Source organism: Lynx canadensis, chromosome B2 (genome assembly GCF_007474595.2).
Source record: "Lynx canadensis isolate LIC74 chromosome B2, mLynCan4.pri.v2, whole genome shotgun sequence".
Classification (NCBI taxonomy): Eukaryota; Metazoa; Chordata; class Mammalia; order Carnivora; family Felidae; genus Lynx; species Lynx canadensis.
Genome location: NC_044307.1, coordinates 117,388,131 through 117,412,322, shown reverse-complemented (window position 1 = coordinate 117,412,322; position 24,192 = coordinate 117,388,131). Strand labels below are relative to the sequence as shown.

The 24,192-nt window shown below is 36.9% G+C and overlaps 1 protein-coding gene across 1 annotated transcript in view; it reads right to left on the bottom strand.

The window, feature by feature from the left end:
- The window catches only part of LAMA2 (laminin subunit alpha 2), a 615,841-nt gene that overhangs the window by 145,230 nt on the left and 446,419 nt on the right, over nt 1–24,192 (bottom strand). The window contains 3 exon segments of the mRNA XM_030316311.1: nt 8,749–8,847; nt 12,631–12,756; nt 12,758–12,774. Coding sequence (XP_030172171.1) covers nt 8,749–8,847; nt 12,631–12,756; nt 12,758–12,774 — 242 coding nt within the window.

Sequence of the window (24,192 nt, the reverse complement as noted above, 5' to 3'; positions counted from 1 at the left end):
TTTTTCTTTTTTTCCTTTTTCTTTTTTTTTAAAGAGTATTTATATTAAGCAGCACGCATTACCATTAGGCACACATTAATTTACTTCTGAACAACGTACCTGTTACTTTCTCGCCTTAGCTCAAGCAGTTTTCACTGTGCCTCTTGAAATCTGCACATAATTTTCTTGGTTGGATATTACTAGTGTCTTTCATTTTCTGCCTTCTTTATGTTAAAGCTAGAATCTAATGGGGCAAATCTGACTAGCGAAAAGACAACATTGCTTAGATGCCATCCACTTTTGCATTTGCAGACTTATATGGCTTCCTGCTAAAATTAAATTTCAGATCTAATCATTTATATGCTATTCTCAAGGGTCATTTTCAAAAACTACTGGTTTTGTATGTCTAAGTGTTGGTGAAGTACTCCTCAGGCAAGCTATTACACAACACAAGAGGAAACAGGGAAAAGCCAAGTGACCCTGTGGAATGGTAATAAGTGAGTTCTATGTAATTTCTCCCTAAATATTTCAGGTGTCAATTTTGAAAGTTCCAAACCAAACAAGTATCATGTGTTATACACTTTCTCTCTCTTTTAAAATATAATAGCAGAAATTAAAAAAAAAAACACTGTTGTCAACTTAAACCTTTTAAAAATATAAACAAGGTAAACATACAAAATTGTTGGCACTTAAAAAATTTAAAAACTAGTTTCATTATTTTAGAAACAATTTTTCTTTAAATTTGATTTAAAAATAGGCAGTAAAAGACAATGCAAATAAAGCTAAGTTTTGATATTTTATATAATTCAGTCTATTAGCATTCTCCCCTTGTAGATAAACATTTAGGAGATGTTTTTCAAAGGAAGTAAAATATCCAACTGAATATAAATATACATATATGCCTGATTTTAGTGTGTTTTACACATATTAAAAATCAATGCTTATTTTGAGTTTTTATACCTGTCAGCCAGTTGTTCAAGTGCTATTATTTAAATTATTCACAATTAACTAAATATTACTAAACTATGTGCATGATATTGGTGATAGCATGGTGAGAAAAAATATTTAGAAGACATACTTCCTACCTTTTTGGAACTCATAGTCTGGAGGAGTAGAAAAGTATTTGCTGAGTGATCATGAAAATAAATTTATATAATTACAAACTGAAGAAAAAACACAGTAGTATAAGCCAGTTATAGGAAGAGTCTCACCACACCTTAAATGTAACTCATAAGGAAGGGTTCCATGAGCTGAGGTTTTGAAGGGTTCATTGGAATTAACAGAAGTTAACAACATATAGGAGAAGGTGACTTACTTCAAAGGCTAAAGAAAACATATATGGAAAGGCTCTATGGTGGTGGGATGAGGTAAATGAAGGGCAGTATGGCTGGAGTGCAGACGTCCAGAAGCACAAGTAGTGGGAGATGCAGCCAAAGATAGGATTTGGGGCTTTAACCAAAGAGCAATGAGAAGTTGGGAGGATGAGTTTAAGCACTAGGGTGACATAGTCAAATTTGGAATAGCAAAAGTGCATTCTGGCTACACTGTAGAGAATAGAATGGAAGGAAAACAGGAGTAAAAGCAAAAGGAATAGGTAGAAAGCCAATATGTTAATTCCAAACTAAAGGTTACAGAGATCGAATGAGAGCTGGTTAGCGGAGATGAAATCCATACAAGAAGGGGAACCTCCTGCATTTGGTAATGAGTTGAATAAGTGGGGGTACGGTGAGGAAGAAAAAGGACCAAGAAAAATTCCTAGCTTTCTGGCTTATATGTTCAGTGCATCAGATAACCAGACTGTGAGCTGGGGGAGAGATGAGGCTGGGGAGTTAAGCAAGAATCACATCACATCACAACGGGAGAGCATTATATGTCATATTGAACAAAATGGAGAGCTGTTGTAGAATTTGAAGGAAAGTGACATGATCAGATCCGTGATTCAGAGAGTTTACTCTGTCATATGAATAATAATTGTAGTCAAATATGGCTTAGAGAGAGAGAGGTCATACAAGGAAACTGAATTGGATTGGGTTGAAAATGGTTTACATACACAATGGAATACTACGTGGCAATGAGAAAGAATGAAATATGGCCTTTTGTAGCAATGTGGAATAAACTGGAAAGTGTTATGCTAAGTGAAATAAGTCATACAGAGAAAGACAGATACCATATATTTTCACTCTTATGTGGATCCTGAGAAACTTAACAGAAGACCATGGGGGAGAGGAAGGGAAAAAAAAAGGTTAGAGAGGGAGGGAGCCAAAACATAAGAGACTCTTGAAAACTGAGAACAGGGGCGCCTGGGTGGCGCAGTCGGTTAAGCGTCCGACTTCAGCCAGGTCACGATCTCACGGTCCGTGAGTTCGAGCCCCGCGTCAGGCTCTGGGCTGATGGCTCGGAGCCTGGAGCCTGTTTCCGATTCTGTGTCTCCCTCTCTCTCTCTGCCCCTCCCCCGTTCATGCTCTGTCTCTGTCTGTCCCAAAAATAAATAAAAACGTTGAAAAAAAAATTAAAAAAAAAAAAAAAGAAAACTGAGAACAAACTGAGGGTTGATTGGGGGGTGGAAGGGGAGGGTGGGTGATGGGGACTGAGGAGGGCACCTGGTGGGATGGGCACTGGGTGTTGTATGGAAACCAACTTGACAATAAATTTCATATTAAAAAAAGAAAATGAAGACAGAGTAAAAGGTAACTCATTCATTTTGTGGGAGACTGCCTAATATTGGAGGAAAAATCGCTGAGATACTCTAAACAGGAGGAAGTATGTGTTTAAAGAGGAGATGGTAAGTTTAAGTTGAAGTGTCCTGTTGGCAGTTAGGTTTCTAGGACTGAAGCAGGAAAATAAAGTCTGTCTTGAAAATATAAATTTCTTTTTTTTTTTTTGAGAGAGAGAAAACACACCCATGAGTGCGGGGGAGTGGGAAAGAGGAGAAGGAGGGAGAGAGAGAATCCACACAGAATGCGGAGTCTGACGTGGGGCCTGATTCCATGGCTCTGGAATCATGACCTGAGCCAAAATCAACAGTTGGATGCACAACTGACTGAACTACCCAGGTGCCCCAAAATATCGATTTTTGAATCATCAGCATACACATGGCAATTAAAGGCCAAAGAAAGAATTTACACATGAGAAGAGATGTAGATTGATGACTGGACCCCAAGGAAACCAACTTTTAAGGGATGGACAGAGTAAGAGACAGAATAAAAGAACAGAGAATTAAAAGAAAAATAGAGGAGGATATGTCAAGAAGGAAGGAAAGGTCAAGAGTGGCAATTGCTACAGGAGGTTCAAGTAAATTAAAGTTTTCATTGAATTCAGTGACCAATTTGTCATTGGTTATCTTGTAGAAATAGTTCAGTAGCAGGCAGAGAGAGGAAATCTAATTTTCAGTGGAGTGAGAAGTTAGTGAAGACTTGTTCCCAAGTTTTCAAAAAAATTTGGCTGTGAAACAGAAGAGGGAGCTAAGAGCAGCTGCTATAGATGTATTTGGAGTTGTTATCAAAAAACATCTCAGTATTCCACACATATTGTAGGGCAGTTCAAATATGATTCCTGTGCTCAAGGAACTTATATTCCAAGAGGGAAATCACATGGCAATAAGTCAAAATACACTGCAAGAGATAGAGGATTATGTAATATTTTGCCTATGTAGTATTTGCACACTCACAAAATTATATAAAATAAATGATAAGTGTTAGTTTGGGGAAGAATATGATTCTCTTTACCAAGGTCATTATAAAACTAGATTGCTCCATGAAAAAATGAGCACAACACATATAAGCACTTGAAAGAGAGAGGGCAACACACACACCAGCTATGTAGGATGAGACTCACCAAATGCTTTAAGAAATCTAAAGAATATGTTAGTCCTAAAGTGCCTGGTTGGCCACCAAAGCAGAAGAAAAGAAGCATCAAAAACATCAACTATACAAGTGAAAGAACTTTCCAGAGGAAAGGGAACTGGAACTATCAGGTGATTATAAGCCCACAGTAATTTTCAATCTTGGCTGACATCAGAATCATCCAAAGAGTTCTTGAAAATCCCAGTGCACTTACTGCACCTCAGGCCAATTATATCACAGCCCCTTTGGGGGTGAGACTCGGCCCCAGGTAACTCCAGTATGGGCCCCTAGTTTAAGGCACTGTCTCCTTTAATGTAGGCAATGGAAATCATGGCTACTGCACTTCTCAGATTCTGGTCCCAAACGCTGGCTGGGTGATAAGGCTGTAAGATGAAGGTACTGATGGTCTTAGGCTGATACTATTGGATATTTCCAATATCCAGTATCGTATCTTATAGAAATGATGCCATGTGTATCAATTCACCTTCGGATTATTAAGCAGCTTGACCATGGGGAACGAACTGATCATGAAGACTTGAGTATCTAAGGTCTCCATGAGAGTTATGTTTCTAATTATAAATGTGATAGAGATAAGATTAATTCATAAATGAGGATTTCCATTTTTCTCCTCATCCTCACATTATCAAGGAGATCTTTGCTTTCAGCAGTCTTATTTCTAGGCTTTTTGTGTTATAAAATCTAAAGAATTCACAGATAAAAATGGTCTTGCAGTGTGGTAAGAGGAAAAGGAATAACTTTACAGTAGACGAATCTGGCAAACATTACCTCAGCCATGTGATCAAGATCACCATCAGTATAATAAGACATATTGATTGCATGTGTTCTTAATTTGATGTGATACGGATGCTACTTTACCTCTTTGGTCTTTCCCACAAAAACCCATAACTCCATACTCCATATTTTGATCACAAAAACATGAGGCAAAATCCAACTGAGGGACACCCCGCAAATTATATGTACTTGTCAAAACTATCAAAATCATCAAAAACAAAGAAAGTCTAAATCTCAGTGTATAGTCTAAGAAGACATGACTAAATGTAATGCAGTATCTTGGATGGGATTCTGGAATAATATAAAGACATTAAGTGAAAACTGAAGAAATCTGAGTAAAGTACAGTTTTTGATTAATAATAATGGCTCAATATTAGTTCATTAGTTGTGATAGACATACCATACGAAGAAAGTAACAGTAGGGGAAACCAGGTATGGGTCCTGGAGGAAATCTCTGTCTTATCTTTGTAACTTTTCTATAAATCTAAAGCTATTCTAAAATAACAAGTTTATTTAAGAATGGTATTGGAAGTAACTGAAATTGGATCATAGACCTAATTGTAAAATACAAAACTATAAAGCACCTAGACAATACCACAGGAGAAAATACAGATGACCTTGAATATGGTGACAACATTTTAGATACAACACCAAAGGTATAATCCATGAAAGAAATAATTGATAAGTTAGACTTCATTAAAATTAAAAAGTTCTGTACTGTGAAAGATGCTGTCAAGAGAATGAGAAAGCAAACCACAGACTGGGGGGAAATATTTGCAAAAGACATATCTGAAAAAGGGCTATGATCCAAAATATACAAAGACCTCTTAAAGCTCAATAATAAGAAAACAACACAACTAAAAAAAAAAAAAATGAGAAAAGACTTAGTCCATCTGGGTTGTCATAACAAAATACGATGCACTAGGTGGCTTATAAACAACCAAAGTTTATTTCTCATTGTTCTAGAGATTGGGAAGGACAAGATCAAGTCCCTAGCAGATTCGGTGTCTGGTGAGGACTCACTTCCTGGTGTCATTTTTCACTGTGTCTTCTTCATATGGCAAGGAGGGGGAAAAGGATCTCTCTTTTACAGGAGTTCCTTTAGTAACAGCACTGATTCCATTCATGAGGGCTCCACATTCATGAACTAATCACTTCTCAAAGGCTTCGCCTCCTATTATCATCATCCTGGCAGTTAGAACGTCAACACAGCAATTTTGGAAGTGACAAAACACTCAGACCATAGTGAAGATCTGAACAGACATCTCACCAAAGATGATGAACATACAGATAGCAAATAAACATATGAAAAAAATGCTTGGCATCATATATCATTAGGGAACTATAAATTAAAACAAGGAGATACAGCTCTACACCTATTAGAATGGCCAAAATTCAAAACACTGACACCACCAAATTCTGGGGAGGATGTGGAACAATTGGAAGTCTTCTTTATTGCCGGTGAGATGCAAAATGGTGCCGCCAATTTGGAGGATAGTTTGGTGATTTCTTACAAAATGAAACACACTTTACTATATGATCCACCAATTCAGCTCCTTGGTATTTACAAAAATGTATTGAAAACTTATGTATGCAAATGTATATAGTAGCTTTATTCGTATTGCCAAAACTTGGAAGCAACCCAGATGTCCTTTAGTAGCTGAATGGCTAAATAAACTGTAGTACAATCAGACAATGGAAAATATTATTCAGCGCTAAAAAAGAAATGAGCAATCAAGCCATGAAAAGAGACGGAGGAAACTTAAATGGATCCTACTAAGTGCAAGAAGCCAGTGTGAAAAGGCTACATACTGTATGATTCCAACTATACAATACTCTGCAAAAGACGAAACTATAGAGACAGTAAAAAGATCAGTTTTGCAGTGGTTTGAGAGGAGGGGTCGTGAGTAGTTGGAGCACAGAGTGTTTTTAGGGCAGTGAAACTATTCTGTATGATCCTATAATGGTGGAGACAGGTCATTAAACATTTGTCAAAACCCATAGAATGTACACCATGAGGGAACCCAAAAGTCAACTATGAACTTTTAGTGATAATGATGTGTCAGTGTAGCTTCATTTATTGTAACAAATGTACCCCTCTGGGAGTGGGGGGTGTTAATAATGGGGGAGGATATGTATGTGTAGGATTGGGGGTATATAGTAATACTCTGTACTTTCAATCAACTTTGATTTTATTTTACGCTTATTTATTTTGAGAGAGAGAGAAAAAGAGACAGCATGATCAGGGGAGGGGCAGAGAGAGAGAAGAGGACACAGGATCTGGAACGGGCTCAGCAGAGAGCCTGATGTGGGGCTCGAACTCACAAATGGTAAGATCATGACCTGAGCCGAAGTCAGAGGCTTAAGTGACTGAGCCACCCAGGTGCCCCTCAGCTTTGCTTTTAACCTTAAACTTTTCTAACATATAAAGTCTATTTTTAAAATTTTATTCACTATTGGAGAGTCTGCTGAAGAGATGAAATGATGTAGGCTAACACATAAAGGTATGACTTTCCTAGTAAAATATTTATGTTTCCAGGCTTAGATCATTAGGCTGTAATCAGATCATTGAGATAATAATTGTGTCAGGCTTGTTTATACCTCTATCCCCAGTGTCTGTCATTCTGACAGAGTACCTAGACCATGGTAGATGCCCAATAAGTATTGATAAAATGAATGAATAAATGAAGTGTCCCCGGTTCCATGGAATATTCCCTAATTAACATAACAAGATTAACTTATTTCATTTGCATGTGTTTCTCAGGTGCATTTCTTGTTCCTCTTTTTATTTAATGTTTTATTATATATTTGCATGCAGTTGTCCCATATTACTCTCCATACATTTAAATACATATGTATACACACACATATACACACATGCACACACACACAAACTAGATTCAAGTTCATTGAAGACAAAGACAGCTTCATTTGTGTCTTTCGTCTGTAAACACCCAGCTTGGGCGAACATTCAGAAGTGCTTGTTGAATTGAGTTTACTTTGCTGTGATTGGTTTAAAATTTCTTATTTATTTGTATTTACATAACAAATACAAAAGTATTAACTATTAAATTAATAGGAGATAAGTGTACATTAATCTAATTAATACTAACTATATCTGGCAAGAAACCCTATTCTGTATCTTGCTGGTACAAGATTCTGAAAAAGTGTTTAATATGCTATTTGTGATATCAAGGCCATTGTTTAGTGTTCTGTGCTCAGAAGCTGATTTGATTTCCCTACAGAAATTTTCCTAAACCTTGCAGCATGCTTGTGTGGTGGAAACTGTACTAGGCCAATGGGAATCTGGAGCCTAGGTTCCACTTAGGTTCCTGAGTCTAGTGAATTATGTAGCCATAGGTAATTCATTTCACTGTCACAACGTGAGGTATCTGTTCTTAAACAAATAAAGAAGAAATGAACTAGATAGTATGTAAGAGCTTCTAGCTCCAATATTCTTTGCCATTTAAAGCTCTTAGATAATCCGACTGGATGCCTAAATTACAGGTCAGTTTTCTGTTCATGCAGTTTTCTGGCCACAAGATGGCGAAATTTTGTTGTTTTCTTTATTCTCTAACAGCAAAAAAGAAATTTTACCCTTTTGCAGTTTTGAAAGTTGAAAACACCCAATTCCTTAAAAAGTCTGATAAATGTAACACGGACTTTACATTCTAACTTTTAAAAGGGTCTTAAATGCTTTGGATTTTCACAATAAAGATTTCCTCTTTTGTGTAGGACTACTGATTTAGACTATTTCTATACAAATGCAAATACCCCGTGATGAGATCAAAGCCTCTGTAAGTATTTTCATTTGTTTTTCTTTTCCCTTACATAGTCAAAGACAGTGCTGTTGGAATTCAGAATTGATAAAGACTTTACATGCGACTGGGTTGAGTTTTCAAAATACACTGTCACTCTGGTATTTTTAGCCTTTGTCCTTGACACTGTCCAAGTTTCACAAACTTCTTTGATGCTAAGTTTTTCTTTGAGGAAGCAGTGGCAGATCAAAATACATTTACTTCGTGCACCAAATTGGGAATTAGAGACAAGATTTGCATTTCAGAAATGTGATGTAATTTTCATTAACATACAGGGTCTATCTGCTTTAAGAGGATTCGTGGTCTTCCCAACTTACCCTGGTCAGAAGCTCATTCATTTCCATCACGAGTGTGTTCAGATTGCCTTCTGCCAATTGAATGAGCCTCTCTGGGGCTCGCTGAGGTGAGAGCAAATGCTGAAAAACATTTCCATAAACATTTTAGTAAATGGTTTTGCAGTGATCATGGGGTTGAACATTTAACAGAACAGTTTCCCTTTATATCCGAGGTATTTCTCACCTTCAAAGAAAAGATAAAGAAACCATTTCAATTGGGCACATATCTACAAAGTGCTATGCAGAAGAATATCCTGGCAAGTAATACAAATTGCAGTCATGTATTGAGATATTACTCTGTGCTAGGCTTTTTTGTTTTGTTTTGTTTTTTCATGTAATTCCTACAACAGTTGTATGAGGTAAATGCTATTTTGTCTTGTGTCTGAGCAAACTATGGCTCCAAGAAAGTTAAAACTTACACAAGACCACATGGCCAGTAAGGGGGATAGTCAAGATGAACCATGCATGATTGTTTCAGGCTCCCAGTTCAACCAAACAGAGATACTGTTTACAAGAAAGAAAGAGAACAGGAGCCTTTGACAGAGGGACCTGGCCCGGCACTAACTAACTGGTCTGGCCTCAATATTGGAGGAGCTGGTCTGCCACTCACAGCAATGCTGTTTTCTTCTCCTGTTGAACGTAATCAATCTCACAGAACACTAATGCTAGACAGGGTCACTCTCTGACAGTGATGCATGAAAGAAAACATGAGACCGTTCCATAATCTTGTCTACACACAGACAAAAATCCATGGTCTCTGTGCAGACCACAAAAATACCAAAAATTCATTTGTTGTCAAATCTGAGTGACCACTGTCTCTTAAGAAAACATAGCGTTAGCCTCCCTTGTTCTTCCCTCCTTCTAGATAAGATTCATTAGAAGAATCAATTACCCCCAATTCCTAACCCAGCCCAAATCCCTGCTTCCTGAAACCTGCCCCCCAACACCGAGCACAAACCCAAATACTCTAAGTCATTTCTACTACCCTCTTACTGAGACATGCCCCAATTCCCCAAGGTGTTCGGTGTCCCTAGTTGCAATGAGTCAATAAAGGCTCTGTTCTCTGTGGTCTCTGGCTGCAACCAGAGCAGTGACACAGGAAAGGGACTGAACAAAGAGGTAAAATATTACCATCTAAAAATATCGAAATAGGATACCAAGCATCTGGGTATTAAATAAATTGTAGAAGAAGAACAAAAACACAGAATCAAGAAAGGCTGGGCTTTAAGGAAAATCAAGGTTGTGTTGACCAGCACTCAGTCAGCCCTTGGGAAGTACTGTGTCACCTGGCTTAGGTGACAGCCACAGATTGGAACCTCTTCCCATAGGGCCTTTACTTCTTTATCTGGTGCTTATGTATTATTTTAAAAATTGCTTATGTCCTCCTGAAGTATCGGCTTTCCTAGTTTAGTTTCCTTTCTTTGTATTCCTTCCATGTACAGTAGGTCCCCCTCATCCACAGGGGACACATCCAAAGATTCTCAGTGGATGCCTGAAACTGCTGATAATAAGGAACTCTGTATATACCATTTTTTCCTTATGTCTATGTACCTACGATAAAGTTTAATTTATAAATTAGGCACAGTAAGAAATTTACAACAATAATAAAATAGAACAGTTATAAAGACATACTGTAATTAAAGATATGTGAATGTAGTCTCTCTCTCTCTCTTTCTCAAAATATCTTGCTGGACTGTACTCACCCTTCTTGTGATGATGTGAGATGATAAAATGCCTACATAACGAGATGAAGTGAGGTGAATGACACAGGCACTGTCATGGAGCATTAGGCTACTTACTGACCTGGTGAGAAGTCAGAAGGAGTCTCATCTGCTTGTGAACCATGGTTGACTGTGGGTAACTGAAACCATGGATAAGGGGGAATAAGGAAAATAAATGACCAGAGTCTTCCTTATAAAACTCTTTACATTCCTGAATGCCAGGCCTACAAGGTAAACTCAGATTCCGCTGACTAGCTTTCAAGGTTGTCCTTCATATCACCCTGCTCCACTCCAGTTTCTAGCTTTATGTTTTACTAGCATGCTGCCTTCTGATATCAAACAGACAGGCCTTGTGAATTCCCAGCTCCGCCTCGGCTCACCTGCTCTCTTAGCCTCCATGACAAGAGCATGTATGAACCCAGGGCCAGGAGGGCCACATCACTGGCAGGCTTGGCCCTTCCAGGGAAGTCATTTTCTCTCTCTGAGCTTTACAAAGGTGGTTTCATCCTCATCAGCCCTAAAATTACAGTGGCCTCTATTCAAATCCTGGCTCTGCATTTAATAGCTATGTGATCTTGTGTCTCTAACTTTTCTGTGCTTTAGTTTCCCTACCTGAAACAAACAAACAAACAAACCAAAATCAAAACATAAAAGATACCGTATTTTCTTTCCTACTTTTTGGAGTTTCTGTAAGATTTATGTGTGATAATTCATGTAAGACTTTAGTCACTTAATTGCTTAGCACAGAGATAATCATCAGTAAGTGTTATATCTCACTGTCATCACTATTGTTTCTTCTTCTGGAAAAGAGGAATAATAATGCTTACCTTAAAGGCCATGATCCAGATTACAGAATATATTCCCCTAGAAGAATATCTGCCAGTGCCCAGTGAATAAATCTTAGGTTTTTCCTCCGTCCTTGCCAATATTCTCTGCCTATTAAAACTGTGTCTATCCTTCAAGTTCCAACACAAATGATGCTCTCATTAATAATGCATTCCCTGGTTATTCTGAATATTACCATTTCTCCAATCTTTGTAATCTATTGTAAATCAAATTTTTATAAAGCACATGGTGATTGTGCTGATTGTTTAATTATTGTTTTAAGTACATAGACTGTAAGCTTCCTGAGGGTAGTGACCACAGGATAGGAGTCATGAAACCCCCAGGGGACCAAGAACAACACTGAAATCAATGAGAATTTCTCAAAAACAAAACAAAACAAAACAAAAAAAAACCAAACCAAAACAAACAAAAACACCTGACCATTGACTGATAGTATATAAAGTAGTTACTTTTCATTTTTGTCATTAGATGAACCCTAATTTCCTTAACGTTTCCTCCTATCCCACCAACTACCACAAGGTTCCACAAGGTTTTAGATTAGTGTTACTCAAATTAGCTCTTGTTGAAGTATTTTCAAAGGTCTGCTAGCTCTCCAGTTCCAAATTTTAATCTTGTGCTTTCACTTTGACAGGAAACTTAAATGTTAATGTAGCATTTCTGGAACTCAGGCTGGGCACCTGAGAGACGGATAGGACGACATGATCTCAAAACCTATCTTTGCATGCATGTTTGATCATATGGCAGATCGAGCGCATAAATCATTGAACTTGTCAAGTGATGCCAAATGTCATTTTAGGGCCCCTTGCAAGGGGCTCTGTAGTTCATATTGTGGAATAGTACAAGTTACATGCAACATACTGATCAAAGAACCCGTGTGGAAGTAGTCAGGATTCTGTTGCAATTTGCTTTCAGCAAAATCATCTGTTATTTTATATTAATGTTTTTAATTTTAATTTTACTGGTTTTTTTAGGCTTTTGTAAGGATTAATGTGTTTTGGTTTTATAGAGCTCTGAGTATAGGGAATTCATACCTGATTTTATGTTTGTACATATTTAAATAACATAATAAAGCTGATTTAGGCCAAGCACTGGGGGTACGTAAGCCTCTTTCCCTTAATAGCAATCTGTATATTATAGTGCTCAAATTTGAAAAGTACTGCTTTAGAAAGTCTCTGAATTTCCTCACTGGCTGAATTCCTTGATTTGCGGCGATGGGAAGAAAAATTTATCAATGATTGCCCCTTGGGAAGCTTCTGTCATATTTTGCCAGGCTCTTCCTGTCACTGCTCCAACCTACCTTTAGTTCTTGAGTCCTATTTTCAAGGCCATACAGCATCGTATATGGGGCAGGCAGCGGGCCAGTGAGGTTGACGCTCATGGCCATCTGCTCCAGGCGAGCCAAGTCACCGAGAAGAAGGCCCGTTGCATTCATCTCCACAAACTGTGAGCGGGAAACAACACAGAATATTACTTCTGTTAAGTATCCCAGGCAGATGTTCAGAGATTTCAGCTATGAAATATTTTATGGCCCAAGTATAATTCTGCTAGAGATGCTGCTGCTCATCTTAGATAATTAACGCTTTCAGATGGGTGACAGTTGAAAAAAAAAAAAAAAACAACAACAACAAAAAACAAAACGAAAAGAACAACAGAAGAGCAGACATGCCTGTTGCCCAGAAAGCTGAAATATGGACAGCGACATAAGCTGAGGAACCAAAGAGGAGGAGCAAACGGATTTTGAGGGAAACAAGCATATTGCAGAAGTACGAGAGGTAAGGCGTGCAACACAACATTATAAATGTTCCAGAATTTCCGCATAAGCAATCTAGAGGACATCTGGAACTAGGGAATAAAACATGCTCCAGTGTCTAAAAATGCATGTGGAGCATCTGTAGCAACTGGGTCTCTACACACTTTGAGTACCGGGTACACCGCATATCCCCAAACTGTACAACGTTTCAGCTTGACAGCTACTGAAAAGAATTATTTTAAAGAAAAAAGAAAAGGGAAAGAACTTTGCTTTTTATAACTTGTGGTCTTTTGCTCGTGATAATGTATTGATTTATTTACCTTACTTACCTACGTACTTGCCAACTTCTCCTCTTTAAGCTTTCAAGCCCATGAGCACCCCTCATTCCACACGCTCTCACAAATTCCTGCTTTGCTAATTAACCCCATCCAGTCTTGTAGCTAAATTATTGAGAAGGGCCAGGAAAATGTTATTCCTTAAGCAGCCCAAAGTGTTAGTGTTCTATGTATAATATTTCCAACAGTTAGAAAGAGGACTATTCAAATTTGGTGTAGTAGATGGGGGGCTGGTGGTAGAGTCATTAGAGAGAAAAAAAAAGGATTGCCTTTTCATTATTAGATTCGTTTCATAAGCAGTAGGATTTCTACAATGAAAAGACATGAATTCTTTGTAGGATTTTAAATATATCCGTAGTCAGTTCGAACTTCTCAGTTCAATTTTTTTTTTTCTCTACCCTTTGCATCAGAGCAGTGAGATGCAGCTTCTCCATGCCAAGGAGCATGTCCTACCGTGTTGATGATACACATTTATGGATATGGTTATAATATCCAGCATATATGCAACAGAAGGAGGTATCAAAACTATGCATATTAGAAGAGAGGTAAATACATAACATGGAAGATACCAAGCCTGGAGCAGGTTTGGACCATGCCCCAAATTGGCAAGAATTCAATTAGGTCTCTTCACAGCACTCCCCTGAGCTGCCTAATGGAGAGAAAACTATTAACTGAAGCTTGTAACTAAAGAGAAGTAGTACAGAGGGTGATTTTTTTGATAGGACAGCAGTTAGAGGTGAGTTACAATATCCCCTCACAGGGATTAAACTGCCCCAGCAGGGCTTTTAATAAATCAGCTCCTTACAGGTGATACCTGCAACTGTACAGCTGCACCTGCAGGAGCTTCTCCAGCGGAGTGAACAAAGAGGCTTTGGACGCAGGAGCCGAAGTGTGGGACTAGAGCTGTGTTCTCTTCCTCTTCTGCTAACCAGAACGAAAGGGAACTTGCTCTGCATGGAAACTCAGTGTAAAGAACACAGCATCGCACCTTCCCGCTCCCAGCTCAATGCGAGTCCTGGAGAAGCTTTAACACGCTTGTCTACACGAAACACTCACAGAAAACACAACCTGCAACATAATTAGGTGCCAAACTGGCTATGCCTAAACATCAAGACACAGTCTGGTTCTCTCAAATGTTAGTGGGTCTCAAAATCGTCTGAAGAATGTTCTGGCTTCTGATTCTCTGACCGAGAATGTGCTTTCCTAACAAGCTCTCAGGTAAATACTGATACTTCTGGTCTAGTGGTAACCAGACTGGCAGCAGTGACGTCACCTGGGAGTTTATTGGACATGCACAATCTGGGGCCACTCTAGATCCAGTGGATCAGAATCTGCATTTTAGAAAGATTCCCATGTGATCTATACATGTTAGTGTTTGAAAAGCAGTGCTGCTGGCTGGTTGGTCTCCATTTTGGCTGCACATTAGAGCCATGTGGGGATTTATAAAATGCAGATATCCACGTTCTTCCCACCTCCAACGTCAGAGCATCTGATTTCTTAGGTCTGGGGTAAGGCCTAGGAATCAGGATTTTTAAGAGATTACAGATGATCCTATCATGCAGCCAGGGTTAGAACCACTGTTTGAGATGATAAGCTTCAGGGATGCTTAGTCTAAAGAAGCAAGATATCATTTTGCGTGTTGTCTCCTCTGCCTAGGACACTTCTCCCTCCATCTTCCCCTATGTGGCTCCTGGATGTTCAGGTCAAGTGCTCAAGGGTTACTTCCTCAGACGGGAAGGCCATGATGACTCTGAAATTACCGTCTCCCCCAATCACCCTGGCATTCCCTTTGTCTTGGTATCTTACTAATTTCGTGTATGACTATCTTATTACTTTATGGCTTCTTCCACACCAGAGAAGGGACCTCAATCACCTTTGGTCACAGTGTTTAGGAATGGTGCCTTGCACATAGCAGACACAGTGAAATATATTTGCTTACTACTATCTTTGTAAAGAAGAGCAAAAAGTATTTTGGAGAAGATCAAAGTGTTAGAAGAAGAGAGAGAAATGGAGGGAAGGAGGGAGAGAGGAAGAAACAGAGTGGTCAAACAGGAATTGTCTAAATGGAAGAAAATGATAATGAGATGGGAATGAGAGAGCCACACAGATAGGTGAGGAACAGGAGAACACAATAAAAACAATGGTAAAAGAAAACTGGCTTGTGATTAGAGAGGCAGAGACCACGAATGTCGGGAGATGGTTGTTACTATGCCCGCATAAAATAATTCAGGTTCTTTTTCTTTTGAGGTAATTCAATTTTGACCCAGGAAAGAGTTATTCGGCTGGAGGAAGGGCAAGAAAAAAAGATACAAAATCTTATCAAGAAAGGAACAACACAGACGGGTTACAGACCAGATAAAGGCAATGCTCGATTCTGGAGTGGATTAAAAATGGTCACCACTTCTTTCCTGTTCTCCCAGTATGAGGTAGGGTCTATTTCTCTCCCCTTGAATCTGGGTTGAATTTATGACACACTCTGACCCACAGAGGGTGTCAGAGGAATACCGTGGGACCCTTGAGCCACAGCTTCAAGGGGTTCAGCATTTTCTGCTTTCACATTCTTGGAACCCCGCAGCCTTATGAATAATCCCAGATGAGCCTTCTTGAGGAAGAGAGGCAGCTGTGAGCAAGAGAAAGGCAGGCCCCACCATTCCAGCTGTGGCCCCATTGTGTGAATAAGGCCCCCCTGGCATGACAACAAAAGAACTGTCCACTGGAGCTCAGCCCAAATTGCCAATCTACAGAAACCCGAGGATATATACAGTTGCTGTTTTAAGCTATTGGATTTTGGAGTGGCAGCGATACACAACTGGTACTCTGCCCCAAGTTTTGTCAAGTGTGATTTAGAGTTCAAATTCAGATCAGGGACTTACGAGTTGAAATTCACAGGCTAAAAACAAATACTAGTAAAGATGATTAATTTCATTAAAAGTTAGGAAGGTAACAGAGGTTCCTTTCCCATTGAGGCCAAGTTCATCATTGTAAGAAAGTTCCATCCAACTTCTAGTGAAGACGGATTTTGGGCAGATGTTCCCAGGATGTAAGCAAGCAATACGCTCTTTTTCACTTTCACGATCTTGAAAGATACTTCACAATAGGATGTCTCGCCATGCTTTTTAGGGCAGTGTGTTCTTCAGGAATCCTTTGCTAACCCTTTCTCTAATGTATTTATAATTGATAACCTACCTATTTCCAAGAAGAAATTGAGTCAATTCACTGATAATAGTGTGGCTAGAGGCTCCTCACTGATGGCTCCAGAAATTTCCAGGGAAGAGTTTTCTCAGTGTTTACTTCACACAAGAATAAATCAAGCACTGGAATGCAGAACTAGATCTGATTTACTGTAATACACTACGGAGTAAATTGGTGAGCTAGAATGCCAAGAGGCATGATAAATACTGATTTTTCTCTCATTTATTCTACCCCCTGCCCATCTGTTTTGGTTCCTCATCTTCAGTTGTTGAAATGAAAATGTATTTAATTGCTCTTCCAAGGATTCATACATTCCATTTTATGTCTCTGTGTCCAAAGGTCTATTATTATCTCATGTGTTATGGTCTCTGCATTTGCTTTTTGGGGAACAAAGTATGAGCACATTTCCATAAGTGAGAGGGAAGTTTTATAGTATGCTCCAAGTAATATAGTAACATCTGTCCAAATGGGTCAGAAAGACTTATGGATATGACAGCCATGGGGATTTTTTCAAAGCTTCTATATAAGTCTAGTTCATGCAGTTATAAGATAAACACATACGGAAATGTGCCTTTTACATAATGGTTGGCTATTTTATTTTGACACAAAATATTTTACTTATACCACAAGTTACTTTTATTTGCCCTCAAAAAGTCTGAAATGTCTGGCAACAAACACTAAAAGTGGGATGCAAATTAAAACCACATTTAATTCACTATGAGAGCGAAGCTTTGAAGAGTGTATAGAGACATGGAATACTCACGTTATGTAAACAATTGTTCTTTGATAAGGGTGCAGTAACAACTCAGTGTAAATTAAACACCTATCTTATAATCAGGACCCCAAAAGAACCTCTTCAAACCATTCTATTCAGTAAGAGATAAGGTTATAATGTGAGATCCTGCCTAAACTGCATGGAAGCAAAAGCAAATATTTCAAGACTATGATTATATTTTGCATGACTAAATGTTTCTGAGGCTTTGCCTATAAAAGTGTCAGGATGAATTCGTGTCTAATATTAACAAATGTGGTACTAAATTCAGATCGTTATAGCTGGGCACATGTAAGGGACAAATCATACAGCTGATATTACAGATCGTTCTGCTAGCAATTAGTACAAAATACTGCATTTCTACCAGAGTCCCCCATGCATAATAACTACTGGCTTACTGTCACAAAAAATTCACACACTACATCCACACCAGAGAAGCTAAAGCTGAAATGAGTGCATGGAGTATTTTTGAAAAGGCCAAACCCATTAACCAATTTTAGGTAAAGAGACATAAATTGTCTGCTCTGATAAAATAGGGATAAATGAATAAATAAATATACATTGCTAACAAAAGATACAATTTGTGTACTTATACTCATGGTTTAATTTAACTCTTTTACATCAAGGCCCTTGATAGTTCCTAGGATATGGGTTTTATATTTCGCTCTTTTCCCTTTCCCCTTCAAGAAGAAACTTTTAGAATGGCATATACCTAGAACTTATTATTATGTAGAAATAATATCTTCTAAAATTTGGTTTTAAACTGATTGAGAAGGGGTTGTTTTGCCTGTTATTTCTTTGAATAAAGGAAAAGGTTCTGTAGGCTTTAGATGAGGCTGATGAATTTGTTCATGTACCAAGTTATTTTATATATTGTATATAATTTATATATTTGATATATAAATTTTTACATATTAATTTTAAGTTAATTTTTAATACTTATATATATGTTCAAAAAATTCTGTACAGAATTGCATATATGTACAGAAGTGCATATATATGTGTGTACATATATAAATGTGTGTATATGTATTTATATATATGTATATGTATGTGTATGTGTATGTATATACATACATATATATGTGTGTATATATACACATGTATATATATATACATATGTATATATACATATGTATATATGTGTATATATACATGTATATATGTGTGTATATATACATATATGTGTGTATATATATATACATGTATATATATATATATATATGTATATGTATATATATATAGAACACAAGTTCAAAATGGCTCAAGAATGGCGTATATTTTCCAAAAAAAGAGGAAACTTTTTTGCAAGCTCTATAATAATATGGGATAGTAACTTTTATTTATATAATATTCACTACATAGCAGGCAATATGCTCTTTCGCATTGCACTGTTATCTCATTTAATGTTCACAGCAATTCTGTGAAATAAATACTATTAATATTCTCATTTAAAAGATGAGAAAAGTAGTCATAATCATCACATTTATGAGTCTATAAATATTGCCATTTGAAAACTTAAAGGAGAAAATATAAGGTGGTCATAAAGGGCATTTTCAGTGACTTGAAGAGCCTAGAATTAGAGATAATTATAGACAACCAGAAATCAGCCAACCTAAATATTTCATCAGAAACTGATAAACTGCACAAAACATCATGTTTTTGAAAAAAAAATGGTCAAATAATAACCAGGATGACAATATGCTTAGAATTTATTGAGCACCTCTTGTGAGTAGGTTCTTCACATATATGCATGTAGTATTTTGTTTCCATTTTACAGATGATGAAATGAGGTTTAGAAAAGATCTAGAAATGATGTCACACAACTTGTACGTGGCCAGCCAGGATTCAAATGTTCTAGAGCCATACCATGACAGCATATACTTCCTGGCATCAGGAGATGGTCCGTTACAGGGACACCACAGAAAAGACAATCTGACTATCTTACTTATAAGACTTCCTCTAACTTGAAGATCATATGATTCTATTGTTCTTCGAGGTCATTGAACTGCTTGGATCTAGAACAGTGAAAACTGTAACCAAATGGAGTTTATTCTTAAAATAAAGCCTGACAGAAAATTAAGACTGATCCTGGATATGAAAGTTCAACAGCAAAACTCCTCCCATTAATAGCACAGCTTTCTCAATGTGATCTGCAAACCACTGAGACTGAGCACCAGTAACTGGGAAAACTACCTAGAATCAGAGTGATAGTTGCTGTTCTACAATCTCATAATCCCAGACCTATGCTAAGAAGGTTGACAAAAGTCTCAAAGCATCTTTTACTAACAAAACAGGTGCCGATAAAGTACAAACAGGATGAACAGAAGTTGCTTTTATAGATTCCATGATTTCTTGATTTGAACAACCTACGACAGCTTAGAGATGTAGAAAACTACAGTATACATACTGGCTTTTGAGTCCCACTAGGGATTAAGTGGGAGCAGAAAGAGGATGGCATTTAAAGGGCTAGGATGGAGGGTGATCACATGTCCCACAAGCAAAGCCATAACTCATTAAACAGCATCAGGAGGTCAACGGATGTTTTCTCAACATCTTTTATTAGGGAATGTCTCATTTTCTTTACAGTGATCCACCCCATTTCACTATCTTCTTCCTACTCTCATTTACAGGGAGCAATAATTGCCATTAGCAATCATCTCTGATTACAGGAGTGCAGCTGTGTTGTAGTGACAATATACGGGCCTCTGCATTATTGTGATAAGATCCTTACTGACAACTGGATATTAAAAAAAAATAATCTTGATCATCTCTGCAGATCAGGGTCAATGTAGGATGAAAACTCAGACCTCAGCTTTCACCAAGTGGCTGAAAGATGTATATTTTACTGAATTAAGGTGTGCTTATCACATTTAGCTAGGTTTACACCTTAGGTTGCGGATAAAAAAAACACACTTTATGATTGCTTTTGCAAAACCGGCAAGCATAACCTCATCTTAAATGTTATAGTTTAAATACATTTTAATTTATTTCAAATAATAAAGGTCTTATATTCCTAATATCTCATATGTAATGAATAAACATAGGAAGCATCAATTTCATATTTGTAAAATCCTATTTCAGGCATTTTTGATGGAATAACATCTTGCCAACAGCTCCTAATTTTAATTTCTGTTCTCTAGAAGAGTAATATATTTTACTATGCGACTCATAATCTATTTTAAACATCACATGAGTTGTTCTGTGTTAACTACTGATCTGTAGAAAATAGGACGTGAACAAATCCAAGTCTTGTGATTCACAGTACAAAACTTTACTATTAAATAATGTCTTTCTTGCTCATTCTCAAATTTCAGAAAGGCAGGCAGTTGTTCTCATTTTATAAAATGATACGTAAATTGTAAATGAGGGATGGAAGAGGAGGTTGGATTTGTAGTAACCCAACGTACTAAGAAGTCCATCCTGATTTGGAAAGTCCAACAAAACGTGTGTTCAGAACTCACCTACATGGGTAAGGGAAGAACATACTGTAGTGTCATCCCATATTATTCCTATTAGAAAAACATAAAAAGGTTCTGAAAGTTATCTGAGCATGCAGCTAGTGTGTTTTTCACTTGCATAGACAGCAGGACTCCACATGACAATCTCTGATAAATAAAAATCCATTATAACTGCTACATAACTATCATAATGTTTTAAATCTTAGAGAAGAGGGTCTCAACAGTTAGCAGGAAAAAAAATCTATGTACACATTGACATATATGTATATTTATATATGTACCTATATATTTAAAATTTTTCATTGTTAGCACATTTTATCTTTATTCTTTGTTGCAGTAACACCGGCTCTAGGCTCAAGAAGTAAATGAATAAAGAACCGAGTTAATTAATGTTGAATATACTGGGAAACCCATGTTTGCTTTCAGTGTTTTGCATTGGTAGTCAGCATAGAGGAAAGTAAGATTTCCAAGACAGACCTAGTTTCAAATCATTGCTCTGTTGAAAAGTCACTGTGAAACTTGGAAAAATCACTTAAATCACCTAAATTCAGTTTTGTTGTCATAATACAGGGATGCTGCAATAATTAAAAGAAAAGCAAATAGTGCTTAATATAGCGTCTGGAAGATGGTAAACTCCCAATACAGGTGAACCTTTAAGGAATTACTATTATGATGAACCATGTGTGGTGAAGGGGGCTTTGGAGGACACCTAGAATCCGAAGGCATATATATTGGTTAACTATGACCAGGCACTGACTATGATTGGTGAGGTTGACTACGTTGGTGGGTTGAATTTGGCTCACAATGAGAGACTCTGCTCTCTAAATATTTACTATTAAGGACATAGATTACTTGTTTAAATTCCTCATGACAGTAATGGAAATTCCATCTATAAAAGGCTTACATCCTACAAGAAATTCACCATTTGGATCCCATAAGATTCTAGCTTGCTCACTGGCAATTGTCTATGGCAGCTACAAGTCTATTTTAGGGACTTAGGTGCTCCAGAGAAGCTCGTCTATGATTTCTGAATGTGCTGTGTTACACAATCTCTACAGCACAATTTTATATCCTTTGTTAAATAAATTAATTGTGTAACTAACCTTAGAGTGAGTATATAGACTCTTTCCACCAATATGCAGCTCTCTTGAGATAATGCAATAATCATGCCCAGGTCATTTATTGTGCTTTTGTCTATTTTTTTTTAAATATACAAGTCCACAATAGGGCCAAATTAAATTATGTTTTCTAGAAAATTAACCAAAGAGAGAAAAATTAACTATCTAACGCACACGACTCACCTGAGTGCGTATTATCTAATAGGAAAAACACGTTATTTTTTATAATCAGTACCATCTTAACAACAAGTACCACTTTATCTCCTTTCTTAATCAAGACAGCATGGGCTCTAAGCTCAGAAGAGGTTTTTCTCAGAAGACATTTCTCTTACTACATCCATATTCTCTTACCCAAACCAGGCTACCTTCATCCACTCCCACTCACAGGCCTTATAAAATTCCACTGTAATCACATGTGATAAACAGCTCTGCAGATCAAACATGCCAGGTGAATCATTCTTTGGTTTCTTGTTCTGATTTAGCTTAAGGATATAGAAAGATATTAAAAAGAGATTTGAAGGTAAGTCAGTTATGTCCTTATTTGTGTCTTGATTAATTATCTCATTTCAAAACTAGTAGTAGAAACTGAGTCCTGGAAAAGGCCAACATAATAGAAGCATGGTATATTTTTTCACAACAGGAAAACATTTTTAAATATGAGAAAAGAAGAAAAGTCTAAATATATTCTATGCAACAATTCTTACAGTTAACCTAATAAAGGGTAAGGAATAGCATTTCTAGAAATCAAAATCACTAATATTTAACAGCAACATAAGGAAAATCTACACAGCATTTATAAAATAAGAATATGTCTTATAAATATCTTAAAATGTAAAAGAAATATTTATTTATAAAGTAATTATAAACACATAAGAAAAGGTGTCTACCCATAAAAAAAAACCTCCATAACTTAACACTTCTTTGGTACAAGAAAAACATCACTATTAATTAATCCTCCAGAAAAATATTAAAATTCCCTGGACATAGCAATTGAACTGAATACCATGTAGAGCAATGGGAAATACATTTCTCTGGGGGACAAGAATAATGCAAATGAACATTATAAGGCTAATGTAACTCTAACTGACGTATTGGCACTTTTGTTACCACATGGGACCCTGGGAGATTTAAAATGTACAATGTGAAAGAGAAAAAAAATGAGTTGAATTTTCTTATAAATTTATGTAAATGCATATAAAGTATTAATCACCAACAGAATAAGAACATAGAGCCACTGTTGTTGACGGGCAGAATGACAAATGTTCAGAAAATAATCCCATTATTTTATCTCTTACAGACTTTAATGTATTATTGCAATTTTTGTGCTTAACATCAAATGTGATCTTTATACTTCAAGTTTACTTCTGGATAATTAAGAAAATAGACAATTTAGGGATAAGTGGGTGACTTAGTCAGTTAAGTGTCTGACTCTTGATTTCAGCTCAGGTCATGATCTCACGGCTTGTGGGTTGGAGCCTCATGTTGGGTTCCACACTGACAGCACAGAGACCGCTTGGGATTCTTTCTTTCTCTTTGCCCCTCCCCCACTTGCTTGTGTGTGCATGCACACTTTCCCTCTCTCTCAACATAAATAAGTTAAAAATTTTTCTGAAATAAAAGAAAATTGATAATTTAAAATTCAAGGACTGTTTACATTAGAGTTTATATTTGGAGCATCTATACAGTATCTAGTTAAATATATCAATGTTAATAATCTAATTTGAAAACAATATTGAAAGTAATGCAATTACATTAGAGGTCCACTCCAATTATCATTAAAATATGTTATTATACTTGAAAAGAGTATATACATATATGATCAATAACTGAATATGATAATGTGTATATTATATGTTACACTTTATCTTTCCCTCCCTTCAACCTTGAAATTTATTTTTATTTTAAATTTAATACAATTTCATGATTGAAATGCATTGAAGAAACAATTTAAGAACCTATGTCCCCAAACATATCCAGTCTTTACCTTTTTTTGGCATATTTTAAAAGCCAGCTTTAATACATGGAGACTAAACGATGAATTGGTTAACCAGGAAATCAAAGAAGAAATAAAAAAATAGATGAAAACACATAAAAACAAAACACATGGTAAAAAATCCTTGGAATGCAGCAAAAAAAAGTTCTAAGAAGGAAGTTTATAGCAATACAGGCCTACCTCAGGAAACAAGAAAAATCTTAAATTAACAACATAACCTTACACTGAAAAGAGCTAG